The sequence below is a fragment of the Canis lupus genome, chromosome 4, assembly GCF_048164855.1.
Source record: "Canis lupus baileyi chromosome 4, mCanLup2.hap1, whole genome shotgun sequence".
NCBI classification, from domain to species: domain Eukaryota; kingdom Metazoa; phylum Chordata; class Mammalia; order Carnivora; family Canidae; genus Canis; species Canis lupus.
The window spans coordinates 19,013,344-19,040,868 of record NC_132841.1 but is presented as its reverse complement, the minus strand read 5'-3'; the positions used below and the strand labels follow the sequence as shown (position 1 = coordinate 19,040,868).

At 35.9% G+C, this 27,525-nt stretch overlaps 2 protein-coding genes and 1 pseudogene across 10 annotated transcripts in view; 1 reads left to right on the top strand and 2 right to left on the bottom strand.

Annotated features, from left to right (window-relative positions):
• LRRTM3 (leucine rich repeat transmembrane neuronal 3) overlaps positions 1-5,899 on the bottom strand; it is a 170,561-nt gene extending 164,662 nt beyond the window's left edge. The window contains exons 1-2 of the mRNA XM_072823268.1: positions 5,346-5,899; positions 3,450-4,981 (exon numbers count right to left, since the gene is read on the bottom strand). Coding sequence (XP_072679369.1) covers positions 3,450-4,981; positions 5,346-5,349 — 1,536 coding nt within the window. The 5' untranslated portion in view covers positions 5,350-5,899. The remainder of the gene's footprint in view (positions 1-3,449; positions 4,982-5,345) is intronic.
• CTNNA3 (catenin alpha 3) overlaps positions 1-27,525 on the top strand; it is a 1,664,912-nt gene that overhangs the window by 702,235 nt on the left and 935,152 nt on the right. The window lies entirely within an intron of this gene.
• On the bottom strand, positions 26,181-26,766 carry LOC140631912 (large ribosomal subunit protein eL19-like; annotated as a pseudogene).

Below are 27,525 nucleotides of genomic sequence, written 5' to 3'. Positions count from 1 at the left end.
ATTGATGAGTAAAAATACTTTAAAGAATTTCTTATCTATTAGTACATTTTTACTCGCTCTTCATCTATGAACACTTATTTCTTCTAGCCCTAAGTGCCAGTTCTATGGCCTCTCTCTGGGCTAATTACTAAGTAAGTCCATATGTAAAATATAACTTAAACAATCACACTAGAATTATATTTCCCAGGGAGATGAATTAAATAAAATGCAAGTCTGATACACAGATCAAAAAATATATGTTGTAAATCATGTTTACATAAGGATTTGGGACTAGAAAAACCGGAGGCGTATAAATAGCTGTGGTTAGTATAACCAGCCACTGGAGGTCACTGCTGCTCCACAGAAATACAGTTTATTGCCTGTCTACTTAGTTGACTCACCAAATCAAGTAAAAAATGGTTTAAATTCTTTGACAAAATGTAATGTCAACATTCTTGGAAAATATAAACTCATTTAAAAGGAATATATCTTGCGTAAGTATTGCTTAGAAAACTATGGCACTGGGACTATTAAAGCTGTGCTGCAATAGCACTCTGGGCACTGAGGCTCATAAAAATGGGGGGATAAAAACCCATGCAGTTCAGTCACTAAACTGCATTTCTTCTCTCTCTGGTAAAGCATTCAAAGTACTGACTGAGTTCTTTCTAAGTCGATGCATCTGTGTTGTATAGTTCAATAGGTCAGGCTGGTTTTGTAACTGTTGTCACCTTTGAGAGAAGCCAGATACTTCATGTAAATTTGGAACAGATAATGGAATACCAATTACATTGCTCTAATATGCAATGAGTGTGAAATATATAATGAAAATAGACTTACAGTATGTAGTTCAGAAAGTGCTGTGGGGTGGGGGTGAAGACAACAACTTTTGAACAGGAGAACACTGACCAGTTGGATTTGTTAAATTTAAAATGGTGAACTAGTTATTGTCTAACCTATAAGAATTATCTATCTGTGATTGGAAGATCCTGAGAAATAGAGAAGCTTCATTCCCAAAGTTGGTGGGGGGAGTCTTTTTAAAAAAAATTTCATGTCTTGAATTAAAATAACTTTTATAATCTAAGGAATTTTATTTTGATTGTATGATTAAATTTATAAATAAAGCTAGGCATTAAAAAATGACCAGCCTTTAAAATGTTGGTCATTCATTGAATATTACACATGAAGTAGCTTTGAATTTAAGAAACACTTTCAATACAGCAAACGTATTTTATATATGCCGGTAGGATCACAACAATGAGAACTGCAAGAATTAAAAAATATAAGTATAAATATCCCTTGCCTAAGTTTATTTGGTACATGACAATTGAGGCAGAAGGTCAAGTCAAAGAATAGAAATGGGCTTTTTCACTTTAACACTGCATTTAATTAATACAATCATCTTTAGTACAGATAAAAATGAGGCTGATCAGAGAAATTTTCTTTTTGAGATGGAATATATATTTAGTGACATTTTATGAAAAATGAAAAATTACAATTTCAGTGAAAAACATCACAGTAGGCTCAGTCATCCAGTTCGTAGTACTGTAAGGAAGTATCTGCGTTATTAATGAATTGGGAATCTGTGACTATTTACCATTAATAAATATACATTCAACAATTATTCATGGGTAAATATATTGTAGCTATGATGCTTTTCTGAACTGGCATCTCTTTTAAAGATTTAATCAAAATCAAAGTGCCTTGAGAAATCCACTTTAAATACCCCCTTTCCTTTATTGCTTATAAAAGTATGATTTTTTTTTATGATCTGGCTTCCTTGCAATTATATTTCATGGTGACTTGCCTAGATTTTTCCTCTCAGCATATGAAAAGCCTCCAAACTATATAAAAATGCTGGTTAAAAAAATAGCCATTCACTTTTCTTTTTTGCTGCAGTGATTTTGTTTTGAAAGAACAGGGATGTGGTTAAAGATGTGGGGCTTGGCAAGCCAAATTAAATGAAACAGACTGTTTCAATTCCTGATTTTTGTTCCTGTAACAGGATTGTTCATTTTGGAGGATGAGAGAGGATACAATACAGACCAAAGACATTTTTCTAAATCTTACTGAAGTGTGCTCAAAGTTACTGAAATACAGAAGGTATGATATTTGTGCTGCAGTCAATAAACTTTCACCTACGACATAAAAACATGCATGCAGCTTGCAGATTGCCAACAGGGTCTGTACAGAATCATACTGATGGATGAGTTCACAATACAGATGAACATAGGGACACTGTAACATCAGTAATAGAAAAGCAAAAGACGACTGCCATGGAGTTGGTCTTTTTCCCTCTAAGATTTATTTTATACATTTATTAAGGTGTTATTGAAATCATTCTTTTTTCAATGAAGCTTTTGGTGGAATGCATGTCTTGGAATGTGTTCTCTATATGCCTCTGAATGAAGTGTCAGTCATTAGGGGACTAGCGTGTGCAGGGCACATCATGGAATGCAACAGGACAGCCTGACAAATCCCAGACAGAAGAACAGACAGAGCTAAAGATGCCACTCACTACATTAGAGTCCCTGAAAGAGCTGGAAAGAAATTCCGGTAAGCTCCCAACCATAGGCAAACAGCAAGCTGCCTTCCCATTTGCAAGCCTCATCTCTGAAAACTCCCTAAGGTGAGGAACAGTGGAGAAATCTGCCTCCTCAAATTTGCTTCTCGGTTATTTAATTAATTTATTTAGGCTGAATAACAGGCTAGGAGAAACTGACAGTGTGAAACCTCTATAGCTCGATTTTACAGGGATGGATTTCAGAGACAAGGTATTCAAGTCTAAAACTTTGTATTTTTACCATCTCACATTTTTCAGTTGTGTATTTGCAGCATTTTAACCCTTCAACACTTTTCCTTGGGCTCGCTTTCCTGAAATTCAAACACCTCTGGAAATTGCCCATGGTGTTTCTTTAACCCAGCACCATCTTTTGATAGTTTCCTGCAATTTTCTTTTTAAGCCAGACAATGTTTTAAGGCTCTGTCTCTTAAGTGTTCCCGTAATCAAGCATTCTCCTAGAATCAGTTCCAGCTCCCAGTACCTGGGCTCATTCACTTTTTCCTCAATTAGCCAATGAACAGCAACCCTTCTAAAACTAGAAGATTTGGTCCCACCAGAAGAGAAATAACAGCAGCTGTGGGGGATTACTTATGAAAGAAGTTTTATCTTGAAACAAGTGAGATATTAATGCGATCAATAAAGAGTCTTATACAATAGGCATTATCCCTAAACCAGAGTTTGAGCTTTGCTTTGATTGTGGCATTTAAATTTCAATGGGTTGATTATGTATGAGAGGAAAATGACCAGTATTATGAGTGTACTAAAACGGACGGGGAAGGACCTTGCCAGCAAAGTGAGAGGGAGAGGGAATGGGAGGGGGGCACCACGTTCCCTTTATAGTCACCAGAGTTCAATAAAGCACCACTTATTTCCCAGCTTTTAAGAGCGCTTTTAGCACAATGGTTCATACCTCACACTCCCTGGAGCCTGATTTGTTATAGGTGCAGGGTCCCGTCCCATTCAGCAGCATCTCGCTGGTCTCCGTGTTGGTGGGCTTATAATCTACATAAAATTCCTGGGTGCTGGGAGTCATTTGCTTTAGGGACTGTCTTTTCTTTTTCCGGTGCCTTCGCATGAGGGAGCGCTGCTGCAGCTGCTTCATGCTTGCAGGGTACCGCTTCCATGACACGTAGATAACGAGCAGGATGACGAGCACGGACAGGAAAAGGGCCACGCTCCCTGCGATGATTTTATGGAAAGAGATATGCTCGGTGTCAGCATCGGTCTCTGGGCCAGGCTCCGTGGCTCCCACCGTGGGGGGCAGAGGGGGCTTGCTCTCATGCTTCGGCCTGGGGAGCTTAGGCTTAAATGTCGGCTTCGGAAGAGCCCTGGCCAGATCAAACCTCTCCGTGGTACTTTTGCCACAGATGCTGTAATTCTTCACCGCATCCATCACATTTACTCCTTGCAGCTCTTTGGGACTGGCACAGATAATTGTATTCTCCCTCAGACCTTTAAAACTTTTCAGCCAGTTTACCAGGGAGCAAATGTTTCTGCTGCATTCCCATATATTCCCAGCAAGACTGATGTCATTGAGAGATATCCAAGAATCCAAAATCTCTTGACCAATAAATGTAAGCTTATTGGAATCCAGGTTGAGGCGCTGCAGGTTTGGGACACACTGGAAAACACTAGGTCCACTAAAAGCTTCAATCTCATTGCCTGATAAATCAAGCCTTTGTAATGAGCTCCAGGTCCAGGACATGGTCTGTCCTATGACACTGATTTTATTCCACTGCAAGTAAAGGTTCTGTAGGCTCACCAACCTTGGAAAAAGGGCCAGGTTGAGCTTAGAAAATTGATTGTGCTCCAGGTGAAGTTCTTTGAGTCTGATCATGCCAGCAAAGACATTCCTGGCTAAACTTCGGATCCGGTTGTATCCCAGGTCCAAAAGTTCCAGATTGCGGCAGTCTTGGAATATTCGCACAGGGATGGTTCTCAGGGAGTTAGACCGTAAATGTAAACTCAGCAGCTTCCGCAAGCCCCGAAACTGCTCAGATCCCAGAGAATGCAGCTGATTATAGGACAGATCCAAGTTCCGTAAATTTGTCACAGGTCTGAAGGTATTGTTGAGAAAATAGGAGATTCTGTTGGAACTCAGAATCAACTCTTTGAGTCTGCGTATTCCATTAAAAGCATTCTCATCAATATTGCTGATATGATTATGGTCAAGGTACAGCCAGGTGAGCTGATTGAGCCCTTTAAATTGATTATACTTAAGTTTTTGAAGGCTGTTATAGCGAAGGGACAAACCTAAGCAACCAGCAGATATACTTGAGGGTATCTCCTGTAATTTCTGAGATTCACAATATACCATTTTGCCTTCACACCTACAGCCCTTAGGGCATCCTCGTTCAGCAGAAGAAAGCATTGTCAGTAAGACTGTGGGGGCTATAATCAGTGCTACAGCTGATCCGCTCAGTAGCCTAATTACATTGAAACCTGGAAATAAAAACAACTTAGAAAAGTTATCCCCCCAAAAAGGAATTCATTTATTTTTCAATCAAGCAAAAATAGGCATGTATTTTCTCTTTTAAAAATTAAAATCTAGATAACAACATTTAATATCAAATAACACCTCTTTGAAATTTAAAGAGATTGTCTTTAGGGCTTTTTTTTTTTTTTTTAATAGTTAAGCAAGGAAACGTGTCCACTAAGCAATTGAATGTATAGTCTTAAGCACAGAAAGGTATTCTCTAAAATAATTAAGGCAGAATTACAACACAGACTAGAGGGTTTGGGTTTTATTTTTTTGTTTTTGTTTTTTTTTTTTTAAGAAGGAAAGAAGAAAAATGACAAAACATACCCATCCTTTGTATTGTTCAAAGGTCGTCCTTAGGTCTTTTGCTTTGGCTTAAGGGGCCACTTGCATGACAGCCCCTGTCAGCTGCACTGTGGTGAGTCAGGGCTCGCTGACACCCAGGAAGAAAAATTGGACCCCTTGGGAGATGGACCGATTTTGGAACATTATTCTTTGCCAGCCACGCAGAACACTCCAAGAACAAATAAATTCCAACACCGCATTTGTAGCAAAACATCAAAATCTTCCTAGGTAATAGGATCTTCGTGGATATTACGTTTTTGCATCTTTACAGTTTTTTAGGGGGGGGCGTTAAAAAAAAAAAAACTGGCTTCTACAATTTCTTCTTATCGGAAAGCATGATGTAGTCCTCCAAGCAACGTGGGGCTACCTGAGCTGCCACATCTGTATTCCATAGCCCAGCATTTCTGGGGGTGAGCACCCACTTCAGCCACAAAGCTGCGTTGGAGCCCAGGAGGCAGGAGAGCCCCGTACCGCACACACGCTCAGCTCACTTCTGCAGACTGTCATTCTGAAAGCTGCTCGGACTGTTGCTTTGGTTTCAGTGAATGCAGTCTTATGTAAAGCTGCCCCCAGTGGTGAAGAACATTATGGGCATGTGCAGAAATGTCTCTCTTTTATCTTGCAAATGAGCAGGCTCTCTGCTGGAAAATGAATGATTCTTTTGGGTGGCTCAATGGGAACTGAATGGTCACCGTAATCAATAACTAGCAACATTTTCTGTAATTTCCAAGTCTTGTTTTACAATTTGGCAATGTCTTTATTGTCTGCGTCCACTTAATCGCTAAACATGTACTGCCTAGAGTTTTTCTGGAGCTTGACATTAAGTTCACAGACCGAATGTCAATTTTTCTTAACCTCAATGTAGGCTTTGAACTGAAATTTATAAAATGAATTATTGAGCTTTTCACAGAGAAGCATTAACTGCCTGCCCATTTGACCTCTTAGAGTCACAGTGATTATATTATGCAAGGTGTCTCAGGATGCTAAGGCACATACATTTTGGAATACAGGGGATAACTAATGACATATAAATTAATGTGTCCAATAGCTTTTCTGGTTTTCCTACAAAAGACATAATTGGTTTAATGGCTTATGGCTTGGTTTGTTGTTTGGGTTGCTGTCATTTGTTTTTAATTGGAAGAGAAATCATTTTTAGTGCAAGTAGAAGAATCAAGAGATCATTTGGTTCAGTTTATTGATACCACTGCTATTTATTACACGAATAATATTTATTGAGCACTTCCTAAGTGTTTTAAATGTGCTATCTTGTTTTATCTTTAAACAATATTATGATGTAGGTCCCATTATAACCTTCATTTTGAAGATGAGGAAACTGAAGCTTGGAAATGTAGCTTGATGCAGTTCATGCAGTAAGTGGCAGAGCTGAGATTCAAAGCCATCTCTCTCTTATGCTTGGACCTCTAACCACTATATGATCTTGCCTCAACAGCAATGTTATCTTCATATGAAAATGAGTCAAGTGAAAATTAGCCTGAATATGATACTGGGTCAAGGAAGCTGTAATATATATATAGATCAATCAATCAATCAATCAATCTTGCTTTGTAGGTTTGTATAAACTTCTTTGGTATGAGTCTTTGAAAGAAATATTATAAAAACTAATGAGAAGCAGTTTAGTTTAGTGATTAAGAGCATGGATTTTTGCACCTAGGATCAAATCCTGGCTGCAATTTGCCAGCTATGCCAGCTATGTAAACCTGAATAGGTACTTATCTTCTGGATGCCTCATTTTCTCTTCTACAAAAGAGATATGGTAACAACAACAACAACAAAAATTACATAGAGTGTTTGAGAATTGTCAACTTAATATCTGCAAAGTACTTAGAATAATGTGTAGCACATAATAAACCTGTGTTAGCTGTTATTTGAATATCAATTTTATTGTATTCACTGTCATTGCATATTGTTTAATATTGAATATTGACTATACTGACTATCATTAACTCACAAAGAGCCTCTTCAATGAACATTTTTATCTTGTTCACAGTGGATTTCTAGGATTCATTCAGTCTCACCTTTTAGTAAGAGAACTTCCTAAATCTCCATCATCTCAACCTTATCTTTAAAATGAATCTTTTGGTTCTTTGAACCATACCTTGTAATTAATATTTAATTCTTTCTTCCCTAAAGCAGAATATGGTCACATCTGTCTCATAGAGAAAATCATTTTGTTTAAAGATAAATAGTATACCTTAAAAAGTTTGCTTTGTCAGTCTTTGTCAGGTGAATTGGCTGTGGAAAACCCCAGAGAGCTTTCACATTTATCTCTAAGGATGAGAAGTTTGGTAACTGTTAGTCATGACAATCAAAGGGATCTCACATAAATGGTATCAGTGAGAATCACCAATTCCTCAGGATGGTATGAAAAGGGCAGGGCAGTGGTTCCTCCCAAATTATCCATGTCATCAATGCATATAAATCCCACAGAAAGCTTGTTAAAAATAAATTTCTGTCTATCCTTCAAGATTCTGATTCATGGGATGAAAGTGGAAGCACTTAGCAACAAGACTGATGGACAAGTAACTTTAAGAAATGCACTGTAAGGAAGTGATTAAAATAATAAATATTCTCCTAGTAGGAAAAGAGGATATAAAAACATATGATATTGTGATGCAAGTTCCATGAGGACAAAGACAGTGTTTTGTCTACTTCAGTTTCTCTAAAACCTAGAAGAGCACTTGACACATAATAGATGTTTAATTATTGAATAGATACATTTTTATGGGGGTCACAAGTACATTTGATGTAGGACAAATTGATTATGTAATGCTAGTCTTGTGCACTTGGGATTGATCTTTGCAGAATTCCTGAGTCAATGATATTGGGTACAAGTTTGGAGAAAGTGTTCTTAAAGAATGTGTGTAAAAAGGCAAAAAAGTAGAAAGTGGAAAGACTTAGATGGTCAGCAAATGATCTTCACTTTTTATGTAGACATCTCTTCATAGTTAAATCATAAATTTCATAAGAACTGTAAGTATACTTCTGAATATTCCCTTTGACATGTTACAACTTTTATCATCTAACATACCAAATGGAGCCTGACAACTTGTATCAATTAAAAAGTACTAGAGGAAATCATATTTATAACTTCTCTCTCATATTTCTGTTACTTAAGAACCTCTGATTTTTCTCCTTACTTTCCTTGCATGTCCATGGAAGGTATCTTTTGAGGTGTCTGTCTTGCTTAACAGCTACAGATGGCTACTCTGCAATGGCTGGAGGCCCCATCAACTTTGTGCTGCTTTTTCCTTCATTCCCTGGTGACAGGAACACAGATGAGCCCATTGAAAATGTAATTCTTGGGCACCTGGGTGGGTCAGTGGTTGAGTGTCTGCCTTCGGTTCAGGTTGTGATCCTGGGGTCCTAGGATTGAGTCCCACATCGAGCTTCCCTCAGGGAGCCTGTGTCTCTCCCTGTCTCTCTCTGTATTTCTCATGAATAAATAAATAATATATATATATTTCTCTCACTTTGCTTTTCCTGGGAAAAGTCTTGATTATTTATGGTGAACATTCTCTTCTGTGTGCCACACCTTGTCCTTAGTTTTTAGTCATTTTTCTAATACGTTGGCTTCTGATCTCATCTTGCTGCATAGTTCTGACTTTACACTCACCTTCACATTTAGTCTCATAATTGATATTTCTTCTTAATACTGAATCATTGGTTTCTTCCTCAATAGTAATGAATAGCCATTCTTGGACTGGGTCTGTCTCCAGTTTCTCTGTGTGTTTCCTACCTTGGTACTAGCCTTTAAGCTGGCATCACCACCAAGTCTATCTCGGTTCAATATAATGAAGTGCATGAAGAGGGAAGACCATTCACGGGGCTAGCAGAAAAATCCAAAAATAAAATAATACAATTCAAAGCAGACTGAATACTTGAGATTGCAGAAATAAGCCCAAAGACATAGAGTCTTTTCTTTTCAAAAGAAAAAAATTATATTCTAAAATATTTTAGCAATTTGCTATAGTACTTTTAAGTTTATCCTCCTTTTACTTTTTGACTATAGCAAGATGATTAGTTCTGATTTGCCTTTCAATAGGACCAAAATTATACTACATTATATATTTAAAATTCTTTTGCACTTACCACCACATACAGAACAAACCATAAATTCCCTGACAAGTTAAATTAGCCCAATGAATCTAGAGCCTTAATGATTTATACAATTATAAAGGGTAGCCATGTATCTGAAGACTTTTTTAAAAAAACTATACTTATAGTACTTCAAATAGCTGCACATATTTTGTTTAAATTGGGTAAACAAATTCTAAGTGTATAATGCCCAATATCAGTCCAACATGAAACTTAGTTGCCAAAAAACTTAGAAAATCAGGGCTTAAAGAAGATGTACTGATACATTAACAATGGGTTGGCCTCAGGGATTTCATTCATTTAACAAACACATAGTTTGGGTACCTGCTATGTACTAGATGCTGTTCCAGACACTTGAAATATATTAGTGTACAAAATAAAGGTCTAAGCTTATATTCTATAATTTTCTTTTTTTAATTTATGATAGTCACACAGAGAGAGAGAGAGAGAGAGAAGCAGAGATACAGGCAGAGGGAGAAGCAGGCTCCATGCACTGGGAGCCCGACATGGGACTCCATCCCTGGTCTCCAGGATCGCGCCCTAGGCTAAAGGCAGGCGCCAAACCGCTGCGCCACCCAGGGATCCCTAAGCTTATATTCTGAAAGAGTGACAGGGACGCCTGGGTAGCTCAGCGGTTGAGCATCTGCCTTCAGCCCAGGGTGTGATCCTGGAGTCCGGGGATCAAGTCCCACATCGGGCTCCCTGCATGGAGCCTGCTTCTCTCCTTGCCTGTGTCTCTGCCTCTCTCTTTGTGTCTCTTATGAATAAATAAATAAAATCTTTAAAAAATAAAAAAATAAACGGGTGACATGTACAAACCCCCACCCCCCAAAAAACAGTATATTATTAGGTAACGTGTACTATAGAGAAAAGTGAGAATAGAGAATATTAGGAATGTAGGTGGTAAGGTAACTTGTAATTTTACTTTTCTAAAAAGTTTTTACTTAAATTCCAGTTAGTTAACATGCAGTACAATATTAGTTTCAGATGTAGAATTCAGTGACTCAACACTTCCATACAATACCCGATGCTCCTCACAAGTGCACTCCTTAATCCCCATCACCTACTTCATCCATCCCCCCACCTATCCCCCCTCTGGTAACCATCAGTTTGTTCTCTATAGCTAAGAGTCTGTTTCTTGTAATGTTAAATTTTGGGATGGTTAGGGCCTTAGTGGCTTGATCAAAACCTAGAAGGAGATGAGGTTGTTCACCTTAAGTATATAAGGGGAATGGCTAGTCTAAAGGTCCTCATGTGAGAGATCATATGTTCAATGAATTGCAAACAGGCCAATCTGTCTAGATTGGAGAGAACAATGGGTAGAAGAATTGGAGATGAAGCCAGAGAGGTACTAGGTACTGAGTCATGGAGGGCTTCATATGCCATTGTGAAATCTTTGGCTTTCTTCTGTAGAAAACTGGGAACCAACTCAAGATGCTGTGCTGATTAAAGATATAACCAAGTTACCCATTGAAAGGATCACTCATACTGCTGTTATGGGAATAAACTTGAATGGGACAAAAATAAAAACATGGAAACATGGAGGTCAGTAAGGAGGCCATTGTACCAGTTCAGGAGAGAGATAATGGTGCCTTGGCCCAGTGTGGAAGCAGTGAAAATGATGAGAATTGGTTAGGTTCTGGATATATGTTTAGGTAAAACCAAGAGATTTCTAATGGATTAGAAGTGGAGGTTTGAGATAAAGAGAGAAATTAAAGATGATTCCTATTTTATAAGTTGAGCAACTAGAGGGACAGTGAAGCCATCAGCTGCTTCTTTGGGTCAAATTTTGGGCATAGGGTTAACAATCCTCCAGAGTAATTTACAAATAAACTTAGGAAACACCAAATTTAAAAAAAAAAAAAAAGCCTACATATTTGAATTAACTTTAAATTTGGCTTTCACTTTTCTTCAATTTTGTGAGACTTTAATTTTTGAAAACGTCTTCTTGATATTAGGCCTCATCACCTAATGCATTTTAAAATACAAAGGACAATGATACACTTAAAAATATTTTATAAAGTGATTAGCAAAATTAGCCACTAAACAATAGCAACCGTAGGTTTCTTCTATTCAGATGGCCTAGACAGAAGCAATGTCTTTGCATATGACCTCGGAGAGCAATGGAACCAAAAGTTTTGGTGAAAGCTGAAAATTACATAAAGACCAGACACAGGACTATGTATACTAGAAAATAAATTTGGTGCATCCAAAATGTCCTTCTAAAATAACTTAGAGAATGACACATACTTTTATTGCATGTGTCAGTTGACATTTGGAATTTGGAACTGATTCTGGCCAAACTTCTCAGGGTTTCAGTTTGTTTATCAGCAGAATGGGACTCATAAAACCTGTGTTATGAATCTCTAAAGCTTTTATTTAAGGTAAATTTCCATAATTTATGGACAAATACTTTATAAAGTGGTATAAAATGTTTCTGGAATCAGAGTACCAGTGAGAAAATTAATTTTATTTAATTTTGTCTAGGTTCTCTGGTCATGAACATATACTGCAACAAACATGTATCAAGGGACACGGACATGACCAAGAGTGGAGTCAGAATTTACCAATATAATAATAAAAAATTCTTTAGTATTCCCTTTCTGCTACACATTTAATGCCACAATCATTTATTATATAGCATACATTGTTGACATTCTGTATTCTAACTCATGAAACGCTTTCACCAAGAAATACATTTGATCTAGATATTTTAAAGAGCTTAATGTTTTTGACTCAGTTACTCTGTCATGTGGTGGAGTTGTCAGAATGCTAACAAAGAGTTCCCTACAGCTATGAAAATGATTTTCTTTATTTCTAGTTGTTGGAATACACATACACATTTGTACATTTGTAATTATATCCTGATATTTCATAAAAGCATTAATATGTCTCTGAAATATCCTTAGTTTCCATCTGCTTGCTTCGAGGGCTCTATTAAAAACCATGTTTGGTCACATATGGTTATGAGTGAACATCCCTGACTTAAATAAATGGATAAAGAAAGTTCTATGTCTAACCATTATAATGGTCTCCCAATGTCTTCTTGAAATGAAGCAAATTCAAATGAATGAGCCCTTATAAGGTTATCTAGCACATGTCCCTTTCCCTCACCTGAAGGTGTATTTATGCTGTGGCACCAATCCATATTTTCAGGTTTCATTGCATTCCTCACTTCACTTTCTTCAGAGGTAGCCCTAAGCTAACTTGGCAATAGGGAAAAATAACAGACTCTTAAAGAATAACACTTAGTGGAAGACTTCTGAAGACTGAAAAGACCACACGACTTTGAGGAAATAATTGTTTTTGTGGAAATTTAAAAACATACACAAATGTAGAGAAAATAGTATAATAAACATCAACTTCAACCAATTATTAATATTTTACTAATTTTTTTCATCTATCCCTGCCCCTCTTCCTATATACACACACCTTCCCCCCCGCCCCCGCCCCCGGAGTATTTTTAAAAGCAAATCTCAGATATCATGTCACTTTACCCATATATATTTAGTATGCAATTCTAACCAATAGAAACTTCTGGTTTAACAATGTAGCTTTATTGTACCTAACAAAATTAATATTAAGTTCATAAAGTTGATGTGTAGTCAAGATTTAAGCAGAGCATAGTTATTGCATTTGATTTTCATGTTTCTGAAATCTCTTTAGTTTTTTAATGCCATTAATTTATTGGAAGATATCAGGTCATTTGGACTTTATCTTGTTCCATGCTCTGCATTTGGTTGATTGCTTCCCTTGTGTCATTTAACTTGAAAACATTTGTTGAGCAAGGATACATTTATTAATTTAAGCATGATATCTAGCCCCAATGTATGCATAGGACATTTATTTACATTTGGTAGCAAAGCTAAAACTTGCCAAACTTTTGAGTAAACTGAGACTTAGAGCTCAGGAAAAAAAAATGTATTTCTGTTTTGTGGTACTTATACTACCAGGGAATTCAGTAATGGGTCAAATGGCAAGTTCAGGAATGGGGAGTTAATATTAAGGTGTCATGATTCTATGTTGGTTTAATGTTTATATTTACCAGTATTTCTGTTCTTCACTTTCCATCACACTTCTCCATAGTTAGCAAAAGCAATTATTTAATGTTTCTTGTTAAAAAAACTAATTTTTAAAAATTGATGTTGAAGTATTCTTCTAACAAAGGCTCGAAAAATTCCTTTCAAAAGAATAGAAATCAAAAGTCACTTATAGTCATTTATATTGAGAGAAATCAGTTTTCTAGCTTTTCATTTAAAAAAAATTCTATAAAGGAATTTGTAAGAAACAGTCACACTGTAAAATTTATAGTCTTGTGTATATATATATATATATATAATATATACATATTCCTAAATTTCTTATAATTTCTCACAGTAAAGCAAAGTAGTTTTAGAGTAACTATAAATGTCTCTTAACTAAATTTGCACCTTAATATTTGATATTCTACTTTGCATGTGTGGCTGTGCTTTGAATATAAAGCCAATATTGTTTAAGTGGTGTCATAATAAACATTTGCTATATTTGCTTCATATATATTCTGATGTAACAAGAATTTTTAAAGAGAAAAATTCTGTTCTGGCCCATTTAGGTTGCTTTAACAGAATACCACAGATTGGCTGGCTTTTCAACAACAGAACTTTATTTCTCACAGTTCTGGAGCCTGAGAAGTCCAAGATCAAGAAGCCAACAGATTCTATGTGTGTCTAGGGCCTACTTCCTGGTTCATAGAGATGTCCTCTTTTCTCTATAACTTCACATGATGTAAGGAGCAAGGGGTCTCCCAGGGACCTCTTTTATAAGGGCACTAATTCCTTCATGAGAACTCTCCTCTCATGGCCTAATCACCTCCCAAAAGCCTCACCACCAAATACCATCACATTGGGGATTAGGTTTCAACATATGAATGTGGAGGGGCAGAGGCATAAACATTCAGCCTATAGCATTTTCTATTGTATTTTTAAAGCATTTATATAATAATTTTAACTGGGTACACTAGTATATTTGAGGAATAAAAAAATAGTGAAATGGAATAAAGGGGAAAGGAGAGAAAATGAGTGGGGAAATATCAGAGAGGGTGACAGAACATGAGAGACACCTAACTCTGGAAAACAAACAAGGGGTAGTGGAAGGGGAGGTGGGCGGGGGGTTGGGGTGACTGGGTGACACTTGATGGGATGATCACTGGGTGATATGCTATATGTTGGCAAATTGAACTCCAATAAAAAAATAATTAAAAAAAATAAATAAAATCTGCCTTCCTGACAAATATATCAGCATGAAGAATTAAATTCTCCAACTACCAGGTGGGGAAAGATAAAAGAAATTTTGATTTGGATTAAAAACCATAATGTTCCATTGGTTAGTTTGATTTTTGTTCCTGAAACAGTAGGTCTGATATTTTTAATTTTATGCTGCAGACTTAAAAGATATTAAACTTCGGAGAGAAGAGAAATGCTGCATAGGTTTGCAGCGTAGTGGCAGAGAATAGGAGCCTATGGGTCCTTATATTACACTAAAATGTATCCTGTCAATTTGGGGACTCTCTGAAACTGGGCTGGAGAAACCTTCTGTGTATTGTTAATGCTTACTTCTGATTGAAAACTAGTTCCAGTAAGGGTGCAGGGGAATGCTTAGGAATCTCCTGTGGCTAACAGCAGAGCCCCCATGTGGCAAAATTGTGACTTAGGCAGAAATTGACTTAGTCCCTGGAAGCGAATGCCACAGGTCCTTAATAAAAATAAAATTTCTTTTCTGGTACTGGATTGAGAATTTATTTATTTATTCAGTGAATATCTATCAAGGTCTTCTGCTGTTCTTTTTGCTGTGTATACAATGGGGAATAAGGCGAAGTGCCTACCATCAGAGGACTTGCATTCCAGTTAATGAGGCAGTAAAAAATAAACATCATAGACACACACAACAATGCCAACTAGAGATAAGTGCTATGAAGACAAATGACAGGATAAGGGGTAGTGACAGTTTGATAAAATAGTCAGAAAATCTCTTTCTGAGGACTTCACATTTGAGAGCAAATAGGAAGAGCCTCATGTGACTTTCTGGAATTTTCATTGATCACCACCAACATTTTTACTGTGGCTTCAGGCAGCCCCTGCTCCCCCTTTGACACTTCGGACCAAGAGAAGGCATGTTCTCTTTTTGGAATAAGTAGCACAGCTGAGAATTAAACAAAATTTGAAGACATTTTTTTAAATAAGAGATTTAAGAGATAACACAAAAAGAACAAACAGAAATATAACTCACAAAATGATCTTAGACGGAGTTGGCTTTCTTAGATCTGGTTTTCAGATTCAGACTTGGCACCAGGAATATTTGCCCCATCAGCGTGATCCCACCCACTCAAAGATTGTTGCAGGCTTCATCATTTATATCAGATCCTCAGGCAACAAGTCAACTATTCAAACAAGCATTTCACATATATGATAAATTCATACATAACCATAACTTTCCACCAAGTACCTCCTTACCTCTTAGTGATTTTCTCTCATCTCCAGTACTTTGTCCCTAGATGCCTATAGAGACCCATTCTTTGTGGATATTTTTTCCACTAAACAACAAATGAATTCTGTGGTATTAACAGATAATGGGTTTATAGTATTAGCTTTCTCAGTGTATTTGAAATGCAAAAATGGAAAATATTAAGGAATCATTGACAACTGAATTTTATGTACATAGTGTGAGAGGCAGATATGAAAAAAGACTTGTACAGAAAACACCTATACTTGCTTCTCCTTCTCAGTTTCTTCACCAATTACTCTTCCAAGATTCAGTGACTTTATTTTGGCTACTATATTTTTTCTTATAATATTTCTGAATTTTGTTGATATTTTCATTTCTTGTGATTTTAACTGAAATTTACTATCATATTCTCTCTCACTTTCCTACTTCTCATATAAATCAGTATTAAATAAATAGTACTGAAAATGACCATGTGAGCAAAGATGCTACTGGATTAAGTGGTGTACTGAATTATGTTCACATTCTCATTAAACTTTTTGTTTTTCTTGCAGTTCAGATTTGTCCCTATTTTCTCTTTCCCTGTCTCTCAGATTTGCTTAGATGTTGTCTGTATATAGTGCTAGTTGTTTTCCCTAGTATTTTGAAAGATTCTTCAAGTGTTTAATTTTTCCAAACAATCTATTCAGATAATGCCTTCTGTTTGCAGCACTATTTCTTTAATATCTAATATTAGCTGTATCTAATTATGGCTGTTAACCTAGTGTTCCCCTTCTCCATTCTCCCCTTTCCTGGTTCCCATATATTCATTGTCTTAGTTTACCACTTATTTTGTTGAAACATATCTGGTAGTAGATTTCTAAGAAGAGGTGCATTTGATATAAAAATTCTGTATCTCAATTTTTTTAGTTTATCCTAACTGATTAATAAATCCAATTGGAAATCATTTTCTCTCAGACTCTTTTTAAAATTATATATATAATTATATATATTATATATATGATTATATATGTATATTATATATATATATATATGTATATATATATATAATGCCCATTTTCACAAGCAAGGGGAGCAGCAAGCAGAGGGAGAGGGAGAAGCAGACTCCCACTGAGCAGGGGCCCAGTGAGGGGCTCCATCACAGGACCCTGAGATCAAGACTCAAGCCCAAGGCAGCAGCTTAACCACCTGGGCCACCCAGGAGCCCTTTCCCACCCTTTTCCCTCAGAATCTTTTAGCCACTGGTCTACTGTCTTCTCATACCTACTCTTGTTGTTGAGTACCAGGTTCTGTTCTTATTTCCACTCCTTGTATATAATCTTTGGAAGCTTTTGTGACACTCTATTTTCTCTGGTATTTGGAAATTGTACAAAAATGTACTTTGATTTGGGCCTTTCAACATTCATTGTGCTGAGTATTCAATGGACCTTTTAAATCTGGTGACTTGTGTCCTTTGGTTCTGTAAAAATTTCTGTATGTCTTTTATTTTAATTACTTCTCTCTACTTTCTCTGCTCTCTCTCACTCTGGAACTTTTATTGGGCAGATTTTAGATTTCCTGGATTGAGTCTTTGTTGTTGTGTTTTTTTCTCCTATGTTTCCATCTCTTTATATTTTTATCTTACTTTCAAGTGATTTCCTCAGCTTTATGTTACAATATTTTATCTGTTTATTAAAAATTTAGATCAGGTGTCAGCAAACTATGGCACAACCAAGTCCAACAATGATGTTAAGTCAAGTGGTGTAAATAAAGTTAAACTTTTGTCACTAAAGGAATACGTTCATGCTTATCCATTTATGCACTGTCTACAGATGCTTTCATTAATCAATGGCAAAGTTTAGAGACTGTAAATCCTATAATCTTATAGTATTTGCTGCATATCTCTTTATTTTAAAAGTTTGCTGATCCTCTACTCCCCCCAATTTAGTTGATCATATTTGTCATCTCTAGGAACTCTTTTTTGGTTCTCTTTTTCTCCTTCATTGCATATTGTTTTATTTCTAGAAACATGACATCTTCTTTTCATTCTAGAATATTATATAGAGTGTTTTGGTCCTATATTTTTGGTGCAATGCCTCTGAGGTATTTAGCTAGTTTGTCTTGGTCCATTTCATGTTAGAAGCTTTTTTAAAAATGTTAAGTTTCTTGTGTGCTTATTCAGATTGAGTGGGGCACTGAGAGAAAGTTCCCTGTGTATGGGCTTGGTTTTGGCTGTGGATTCTGTGGGAGCAAGATTAAAAAATGAACTTGCCTTTTCACTGAGAAATCTCCAGATACATGAATATAGCTATTTTCTTTCCCTTGGAGACCTCCAACTGGAGCTGGAGGCTATCAGTGTTCTAGGGACAAAGCAGGAGAAGGGTGCTGAGCTCTTCAAGTTCATTATGTACATTCTCATTGAATTTTCCTGTTTTCAATCCCAAGCGTCAGTGCTTTGCCTCATATACTTGATCTAGCTTCCCAGGTTTGGATGTTCAGAAAAAAATATTTTTTTTCCCTGCCTGAAGAAAGCAGTAATGTCTTAATCAGCCCAGGCTGACTATATAATAAATATCATAGACAGGGTGGCTTACCCAACAGAAACTTGGAGGCTGCAACTCTGAGATAAGGTGTCAATGTGTCTGGGTTCTTGGTGAGATTCCTCCTCCTGGCTTGCAGATGGACACATTCTTGATGTATCCTCACACAACAGAGAGACCATGACTCTTGTGTTTCTTCTGCTAAGAGCACTAATCCCATTCATGAAAGCTCTATGTTCATAACTTAATTACCTCCCAAAGGCCCCACCTCCAATATCATTATTTTGGATATTAGAGCTTCAACATATGAATTTGTGGTGAGAGGCAGGGAGCACATAAACATTCAGTCCATAGAAGATAGTTTCTTGTTTTCTAGAGATAAAAATAGGCATCCAGGACTCTTTATGAATATTTTACGCTGGTTCCCATATTTTTAGTGATCCCACTTTCTGGAGGCTCTGAAGACCTTTTTTGCACAGTATATGGTCCGCCTTCAGTAAGCACTTAGGTGTAGTTTTCTTTTCTTTTCTTTTCTTTTCTCTTCTTTTCTTTTCTTTTCTTTTCTTTTTTTTTTTTTTTTTTGGATTTTATTTATTTATTCATGAGAGACCCAGAAAGAGAGAGAGAGAGAGAGAGAGAGGCATAGACACAGACAGAGGAGAAGCAGGCTCCAAGCAGGGAGCCTATTGCGGAACTCGATCCCGGGACTCCAGGATCACGCCCTGGGCCAAAGGCAGGCACCAAACCACTGAGCCACCCAGAGATCCCTGGTGTAGCTTTCTTGACTCTACTTCTTTACAAAATATTTTATGTTTTCCAAAACTTTGTAGAAATTGTTCATTCATACTTATATTTCCTTTTAACCTCATTTGTATTTGTTTGCTATTACCTGAGTTTTAAAGGGGAAGAGGCAATAAAACTGTGCAATCTGTCATCTTTCAGATATTAAATTATCATGGCACATTATAAGCATAACAGGTGATTATAGGGAGTGTAGGAATGCTTCTTCATAGGAATGTTTCTTCAAAAGAATGAGTTTATAATTTTATAATGAAATAAGAGAATTCTATGTAATGCTTTCTTTTTTTTTTTTTTAAGATTTTATTTATTTATTCATGAGAGACAGGGAGAGAGAGAGAGAGAGAGAGAGATCTCCAGGATCACGCCCTGGGCTGAAGGCAGGTGCTAAACGACTGAGCTACCCAGGGATCCCCTATGTAATGCTTTCTTATGAAACCAACTATACTCTGAGCTGAGTATATACTGCTTTTTTGTATTGAAATTTTGGTTTCAATTATCAATTATACTTTAGAATGAGTCTTCAAACTAAAAAAATTATATTTTGCCCTTTTCAAATGTATGTTTGTGACTTAATAGTGAAGAATTAGAAAAACTTGAACTTTATATATATGTATCTGGTATAGGGGGTGTGTTGTGTGTGTATGCGTGTGTGGCTATGTGTGTATGTGTTTATATTTCTAGGAAATAGAGCTTTAAAAATAAACATAATATTTTAAATATACAACTATTTATTTATGATCCAGGTTTGTATCTTCTGATAGCTCAATATGTGTCTATGTTCAAAAACTAGTAGTAGGTATCACATGGTTGTGTAAATTCATTAGTTCTATTCATTAGTTATATTCAAGACCAGACTTTTTCTTAAAAGAAACAGCCTACATTGATTCTGTCTTTTTTCTCTTTATGGCATTAGTTAAAATCATGAAAATATTTTTGATTTGGTATATGTAACTTTCAATCTAGGTATTTTCCTTCTGAGGTACTCTAGGTTTCTCTCTAGAGAATCCACAATAATTAAACATGTCATCACATTCTTAGGCCATTAGTCCTAATTCTTAAGCTTTGTAGGTTTCCTGTGGATACTTTTTAAAGGCCTGAGAGGTTTTATATAATTTCAAGTGGCTTATAGGCTTTGCAAGTTAAACTTGGAAAATATTATAGTAATACCAAGTAATAATGGTATAGAGGCTTAAAAATCATAAATTGGAAAGAATTTTGAGACTATTTTGTTAAAACCATGTTTCAGATATCAGAAAACTGAAACCCAGAGAGATGAAGTAACTGGATCTATTCATATGTGACAGCATATAGGAACTTTGCATGCAACCTAGATCTTTTGACTTTAGTGTATTTCTTATAACTGTTTTGTCTTCCTTGAATTTAAACCAAAGTCTTTATACCATGTGGAAAACAATAGCAAATATTAATAGATAGCTTTTCCCCTAGCCTCAGATAGACTTATCCAGACAGCTAAAACTGAAAATCTGTTTTGTTAGATAGAAATGAAATATGCCTTAAACTACCTTTAAGTTTATTTCTTTTCCACTATAAAAGCAATACATATGTATTATAAAACATAAGAACCATGCTCTCACCATCCAAGGGCAATCTCTGTTAGTATTTTGGCAATTATACATATTTTTTGTTAGCTTGAATTTAATACATCACATTCCTTTAAGTAGACAAAACAATTATTTTACATTCCTTCTATTGGAAATGTAGTTTATGGAACAACCTTTATTAATGTTGAATTATTCAGGCTTACCTTACTTTAAATCACTGAAATGCAAATTATTGGCTCTGAAAAGGAAATAAATAACTAATATTCTAGTACACATGGTCTCTTTCCTATATGGCTGTCATAATCTTTTAAATAGCAAGTTATCCCATGCCAGGGGATAAGGGTAAACAGAAAAGAATTATTGCTTCCTTCTCTTCTGATATTTGATGAGTCTTTGGTGGAATGACATGAAGGTCAATTCCAGAATCGTCTGACTCTCTCTCTAAAACACTACTGCTGATTTGGTTATGTTATTGTTTCACTTAAATCCTTCGACTAGCTCACTGTCACCTCCGGTCAAAGAGTAGATTCATCCTTATGACACACAAGGTTATTTTGATTTGATTCATTTTGTTGTTAGATAAAGTCAAATAATCAGCTGTCAAGAAGAGCAAGAACCTTATTGGAACAGGAAGTAGCTTCATTTCAGTGCCCTGCACTCTGCTATTCTCCATTGGTATCACCTCCCTTGTATTCACCTCTGTTCTGCCTGCAAGCTCCTGTTTATTTATAGGGTCTGCTTCCTATGGAATTGGCTTGCCATATTATCTTTAATGCCTACATGCTACTTCATGACTCTTTCAGCTTCACTCCAAATCAGCTCATTCTTCCAATCTTTTCATCTTAAAATCTTAGAGAAGACAAGGTTGATCCTTTTGTTACCACACCACTGAATTGGTTGTTCTTGAATAAAGTGATCACCTTGAGTGTAATCAGTTGTGACAGAGGGTCAGTTGAAGGCTATTATGAAGTTGGGAAGGTCATATTGTAGAAGACTGGGCAGGTTCTTTAGGTGGGGCCAATTGTAGCTATGAAAGACAGTGAATGAAACCTGATTTGAAGATCTCTTATTATCTGGTCCAAAATGACACTTTGTCATTACTTCCAGTCACTGCAATAGGCTATGCAACCTGTGAACCAGCCATACCAAAGTATTCATCATACATGAATAAGCCAGGTTTTAATATGCCTTAAGTCACTGTTTATGCTATTCTATCTTATAAGAATAGCCTTCCCCCACTATCTATCAGGTGAAATTGTCTATAAAATATATCTCAAATGTTATATTCTCCAGAAAACCCTTCTAGGGATTTGGTAACTTCCTCATTAGCACCTTTCAGTCATATACCATATACATATGACATATAAATACATTATATTATAATCGTTTGTATGTAGATTTTTTTCAAAAGAATATCCCTTAAATTCAGGGATAGTGGAATCTCATTCATCTCTAAATATCTACTATTCACAGATAATGCATATTCAATATGTGATTCTTAAAAGGAAGAAATCAGGATGATTAAAGGGGAGATACTTCTGTAATAAGGAAGAGTCCCTGGAAAGAGTACCTGTATCTAGTTCACAAGTCTATGTTACCCAAGATATGCTCAAATATAAGGGGGAGCATATGTGCTAAGTATGAATGCTCAATATATGGGTCAAAGAGCCAGAATACTGGTTTTTATTTTTCACCATTTGCCATCTCTGTTTTACTAAGAAGTGTTGCAGATGAATTTTTATTGCTCCCTCATTCCCTTCCAACCCGAGAAATTTTACTCTAAAGGCACTTTCATTTGTGTCTGAAGGCAATGACCTTATTTGGGGTTGTTTGTCAACATGTGAAGGGGTAGTTTGGGGAAAAATTCTTTTATCTAAGGTTGCTTACTCCTTCTGTTTCTTACCCATAATATTATTTCAGGGTTTTTTTTTGCCTTAAGTGGGCTTTCATAAAGGACCTTACTGGAGTGTCTGTGGCTTTTAAAAAAGGCTTGCCAACAATGTCAAGAAGGCTGGCTTTAGAAGCTGGTTTGAAGAAGCCTGACCTAAAGGGCTGTTTGTAATCTGACTCTTGTGTGTCTACTTTGTGCCAGTTCCCATCTTAGGTGTTGGAGGTAGAATTAAGAGAAAAGACACATTTCTACACTCATAAAATGTATAATCCAGAACAGCAGAGATAGATGACTTGTTATAATGTAGGCAGTGAGTGCTATCATGAGAAAGCACAGGGTACTCTGTGGCTTCATAGAAATAGCACATATCCAAATTCAACTTGCAGAGACAAAAACTGAATTATGTCCCAGCAAAGAAACACTACAGTGATAAAGGTGAATTATTACTGAAAATGAATGTTACTATAGCTAGAGCAGTATTGAGAATAGTGTCATATTCATTTTGTGAGTTGTCAGTTTATTCTCCGTAAAATTGGTTTAGACAAGTTATGAAACTAAACCTAACTAGTATTCAGCATGGTCTGCACCTCTGAAAGAACATCTGCAACATTGGTCAATGAAAAACCATGGAAGAATTATTGGTCAGTATCTTCAGAAATCCACTTCAGGGCATCTTCGGAAATCTGCACTACCCTTTCCTCCTAAACATACATTAAAACAGATGAGGTGCAATGGTGACAGCTTGGATAAGATTCTTGTCCACAAATACCATAACTTGACTGAGACAAATGTGGACCTGTTGTCAGAAATAATTGTATCTGGCAGCTTGTGTGCTGCAAAAAACTGGCATAGAGTCACATTGTCACTACAGAGGCTTGAGGTCGAAGCAAAAGCATTTAAAGTCATTGTGAAAAGCAGTACACTGAAGGGAAAAGTTTTTATATCATAATGTAAAATCAATATGGAATCCTGATTCAACCTTTTTTGCTCTTTTCCCATGGGAAAATTTGGTGTCTTAGGCAGTTTATGCCAAGCAGCCCACCATGTGACATGTACTACCTTCTTTTAGACTTTTAAATATCACAATCAATTTGAGGCCTTCAGATAGAGCTTCTAGCCAAGGTTTTCAAGCAGACAATTCCCAGATGTGCTATGTGTAGTGAAGCCAAGATAATGTCTTCTGGAATAATAATGTAACTTCTCTACAGAATATATCCTTTATGGGAAAAAAAAAGAAAAAAACAAAAAACTCATGTTGATGTTTTGAGATTGGCTTAAAATTTTTGGTTAGTTTCTCTGATAACCTTCGCCATATGTAATCATCTTATTTCATCAGCCTGAAAATAAGAATCAAGGAAGCCTTCTCTAAACAAATCTTCCAGTGTTAGTGGTGCACGTATTTTGATATGTGTTGGAGATAGATATTCTTAACTATTAGATTTTGATGGTGTTCTCTGAACTTAAGTGATGATAGGGTGAGTTGAAAATTTAAATCAAAGTGCAAATTCATCAGATATATTAATCTCACTGTTCCCAATATGAGTTATTAAAGTTTCAAGTTGGACAGGAGCATAATACAGGTTTCTGTTTTTTTAAGATAGATAACCTCTTGAAATATGGATTTCAAAGAAACAAGTGAAAGAGCGTCAACCCTTTCAATTCAGTGCACAACAACTATTTTTTAAAGAGATGAGAAAAATTATCCTTTATTTGTATATTATGAATTGTCCACCTGAAATATCTAAGAGATTATATTAGATATGGTTGAAAATTAGGTATTAGAATATTAAACATTAGATTGAAAAGTTATTGGGACCAGAAAGGCAGTAGAGTAACCAGGAAAATTAAAAACTTATATATGCAAAAGCAATTGCTTCCTATTTGTTTTCAAACTGATTATTGCTACTAAAACAGAAAAAAAAAACTTATAAACTGGTTAAACAGAAAAAACCTTGTAAATTATGAATGACTAAGCTTAAGCAGTGTGTACAACCCATACCAAGAAACAAAAGCAGTAATGATAACAATAAAAAAGCTACAGAGGAATAGAATGTAGAGGTTTCTTGTTTGGAAGATTCAACAGGCTAAATTAATCTGTGTATAAATTTAGTGCAACATGATAAAAAGACCTCAACGAGAATTTTTGAATTTAATTCTGTGCTTTAATAATAGTTTTCATTTTAAATCATTCTAGTATGTAAGTTTCCAAACAGTATAAAAATAGAATAACGTAAAGAACTTTCCTGCAACCATCACCCAGTATCAGTGTCAAAAATTATTTGACATGGCCAAACTTTATTTATTTATACCCTGATTTATCATTCCATCTTCATGGATTATTTTGAAGCAAATCTCAGACATCATATAGTTTATATGTATGTAACTCTAATAGATAAGCACTCAAAAAAAAAGTATTATAAAAATAGTATTGCTGTGATATTATCCTGTTTTTGAAAGTTAGCAAAAATGTGATGTCTTTGAATCAAATACCAATCAACATCAAATTCAATATTCATGTACATAACATACATATATGGTTGGGTTTCTTTTTAAATCAAGATACAAACTAGACCCTTATATTGCATTTCACTAGTATACATCTAAAACTTCCTTTCAACTATAATCTCTCCCTTCCATCTTCTCCTTGTACTTTATTTGTTAAAGAAACTGTGTTGTTTGTCTTGTAGAATTTCCCACATTCTATATTTTGCTTCATGTATCTCCGTATCATTTAAAAATTTCATTTGACTTCTATTTTCTGTAAGTCTATATATCTAGACATAGAGGCTTAATCAGATCCCAATTTGATGTTTTGGTAAGAATACTTAATTCAGGATGTTGGGTTCCTTTCATTGCATCACACTAAGAAGCCCACAATGTCTAATATCTCTATTATAATGTTAAGATTGAGCTATAGGTCTATGTGTGATTGACTTGATTCATCCATTATCATTTTAGTTCCTTATCAATTTTTCATCTGATAGTTTATCTGCTACTGATGATTATAGCATAAATCTCTTAGTTCAAAAGGTGTTACAAAATAGTGAGATTCTAATTCTATCATTCCTTTTTCATTTATAGGTTGGAATTCATCTATAAAGAATAGCTTTACTATATCAAGTGTTTATTTTGAGGCATATACAGGAAAGGCAGAAAAAATGCCTGATTCTCCCACTTTAATTATCAGTTTTCCAAATAATAGGTCAGTTCTCTAAAATTCTCTAGAGATGATTACTGAGTTGTTTTTATGTATCATTATAATCTCATGGCTCTTCTTATATTAGAATTTTCCCATACAATGTAGTTATTGTTCTTTATGATCTCTAATTTATCTCATCTTTGCCTATAGAAATCTCTTCATTTTTTTTGAGGCAGATAATGCTTTGTTTTATTGAATAACTTATCTGGGTAATTGCTGAAGCCACTATGTATAGACAAAAGAGAGGGAGATTTATTTCTTGGTCTCTTCTTCTTTGGACAGAGTCTTGATGATTTCTTCCTTCTTGGCCTGGAGCCACTCTTCACAGCGTTAGCGTGCTTCATTGACCTTAGCTCTGCAGGCCTCAGCCTGGTCATCCAGAAGCTTCTTGTGAGTCTTGTCCTCCTTTAGCTAGTAGATGTGTTCCATGAGAATCCATTTGTTTTTGAACACATTTCCCTTCACTTTCAGGTACAGCCTATGATGCGTGTAGTGGTAAATATTCTTAGGTCCAAGTCTCTTCTGAGCAGCAGGTACAGAATTCTTATCCTCCTCATGCAGGTGACCTTCTCAGGCATTCAAACACTGGCAGTACCTTTTCTCTTACCAGTGCCCATATGCCTGCCCTTCTGGTAGGCCATAGAGTTTCTGGCACTGAGCCCAGGAATGGACAGTCACAGACTTCCAGATGCTCAGCCCATCTTTGATCAGTTTCTAGACATGCATCCTGATAGAAGTTGGCATTGGTGATTTTATTGGTCTCATTGGAGTCCAACCAGCTCTTCTTTTTGTCACAGAGGAAGACAAGCCTCTTCTGAACGCATCTGACTGTGGCCATACCAGTGAAGGGAAAGACAGACATCTCTTCAGTTTCGTTACCAAGTTCTTTTGAAATGATCCCTGTAGGCATTTGTGCTTCCTCACTTTTTGGTAGGACAACCAGTCCCAGGATCTTCTTTTCTATTTTCTGCCCAAACTAGGAAATAGCCATGTCTCTAAATATCTTGATATCTTTGTGGGAAACAGTGTTCATAGTTACAATGTGGACACTGGGAAAACTCATTGCTACTTAATTGGTTACTGTTTCTAGGCCTTTTCTGTAGAAAGATTTTAAAGAGAGATACTTTATATGTTTATGTTGATCTTCCCAAGTGTTCAGTATTTCCAATTCAAACCTCTGGTTATGAGTTTTTTTTTTTCTGTAGTTCTTTCATGTAATATGCTTATCTCTTTTCTTCTAAACTGAAAATCTTTGTTCCATATGACATATATGGAACATATACATATACATATGTTCCATATATTCATATACAGTCATATATGAATATATACATATGACTGTATATACAATAATTTAAGAATAATTTTAGGGGCTCAGTCAGTTAAGCATCTGCCTTTGGCTTGGGTCATGATTCCAAGATCCTGAAATGGAGCCCCACATTGGGTTCTCTGATAAGCGGGGAGCCTGCTTCTCCTTCTGCCCCTCTTCCCTGCTCATGCTCTCTCTCACTGTAATATTATTATAATGTGATTAGTAAAAACAATTTAAGATTTCTTAAGTTCTTAGTTTATGCTACTTAAAAATAATTTGTTCATG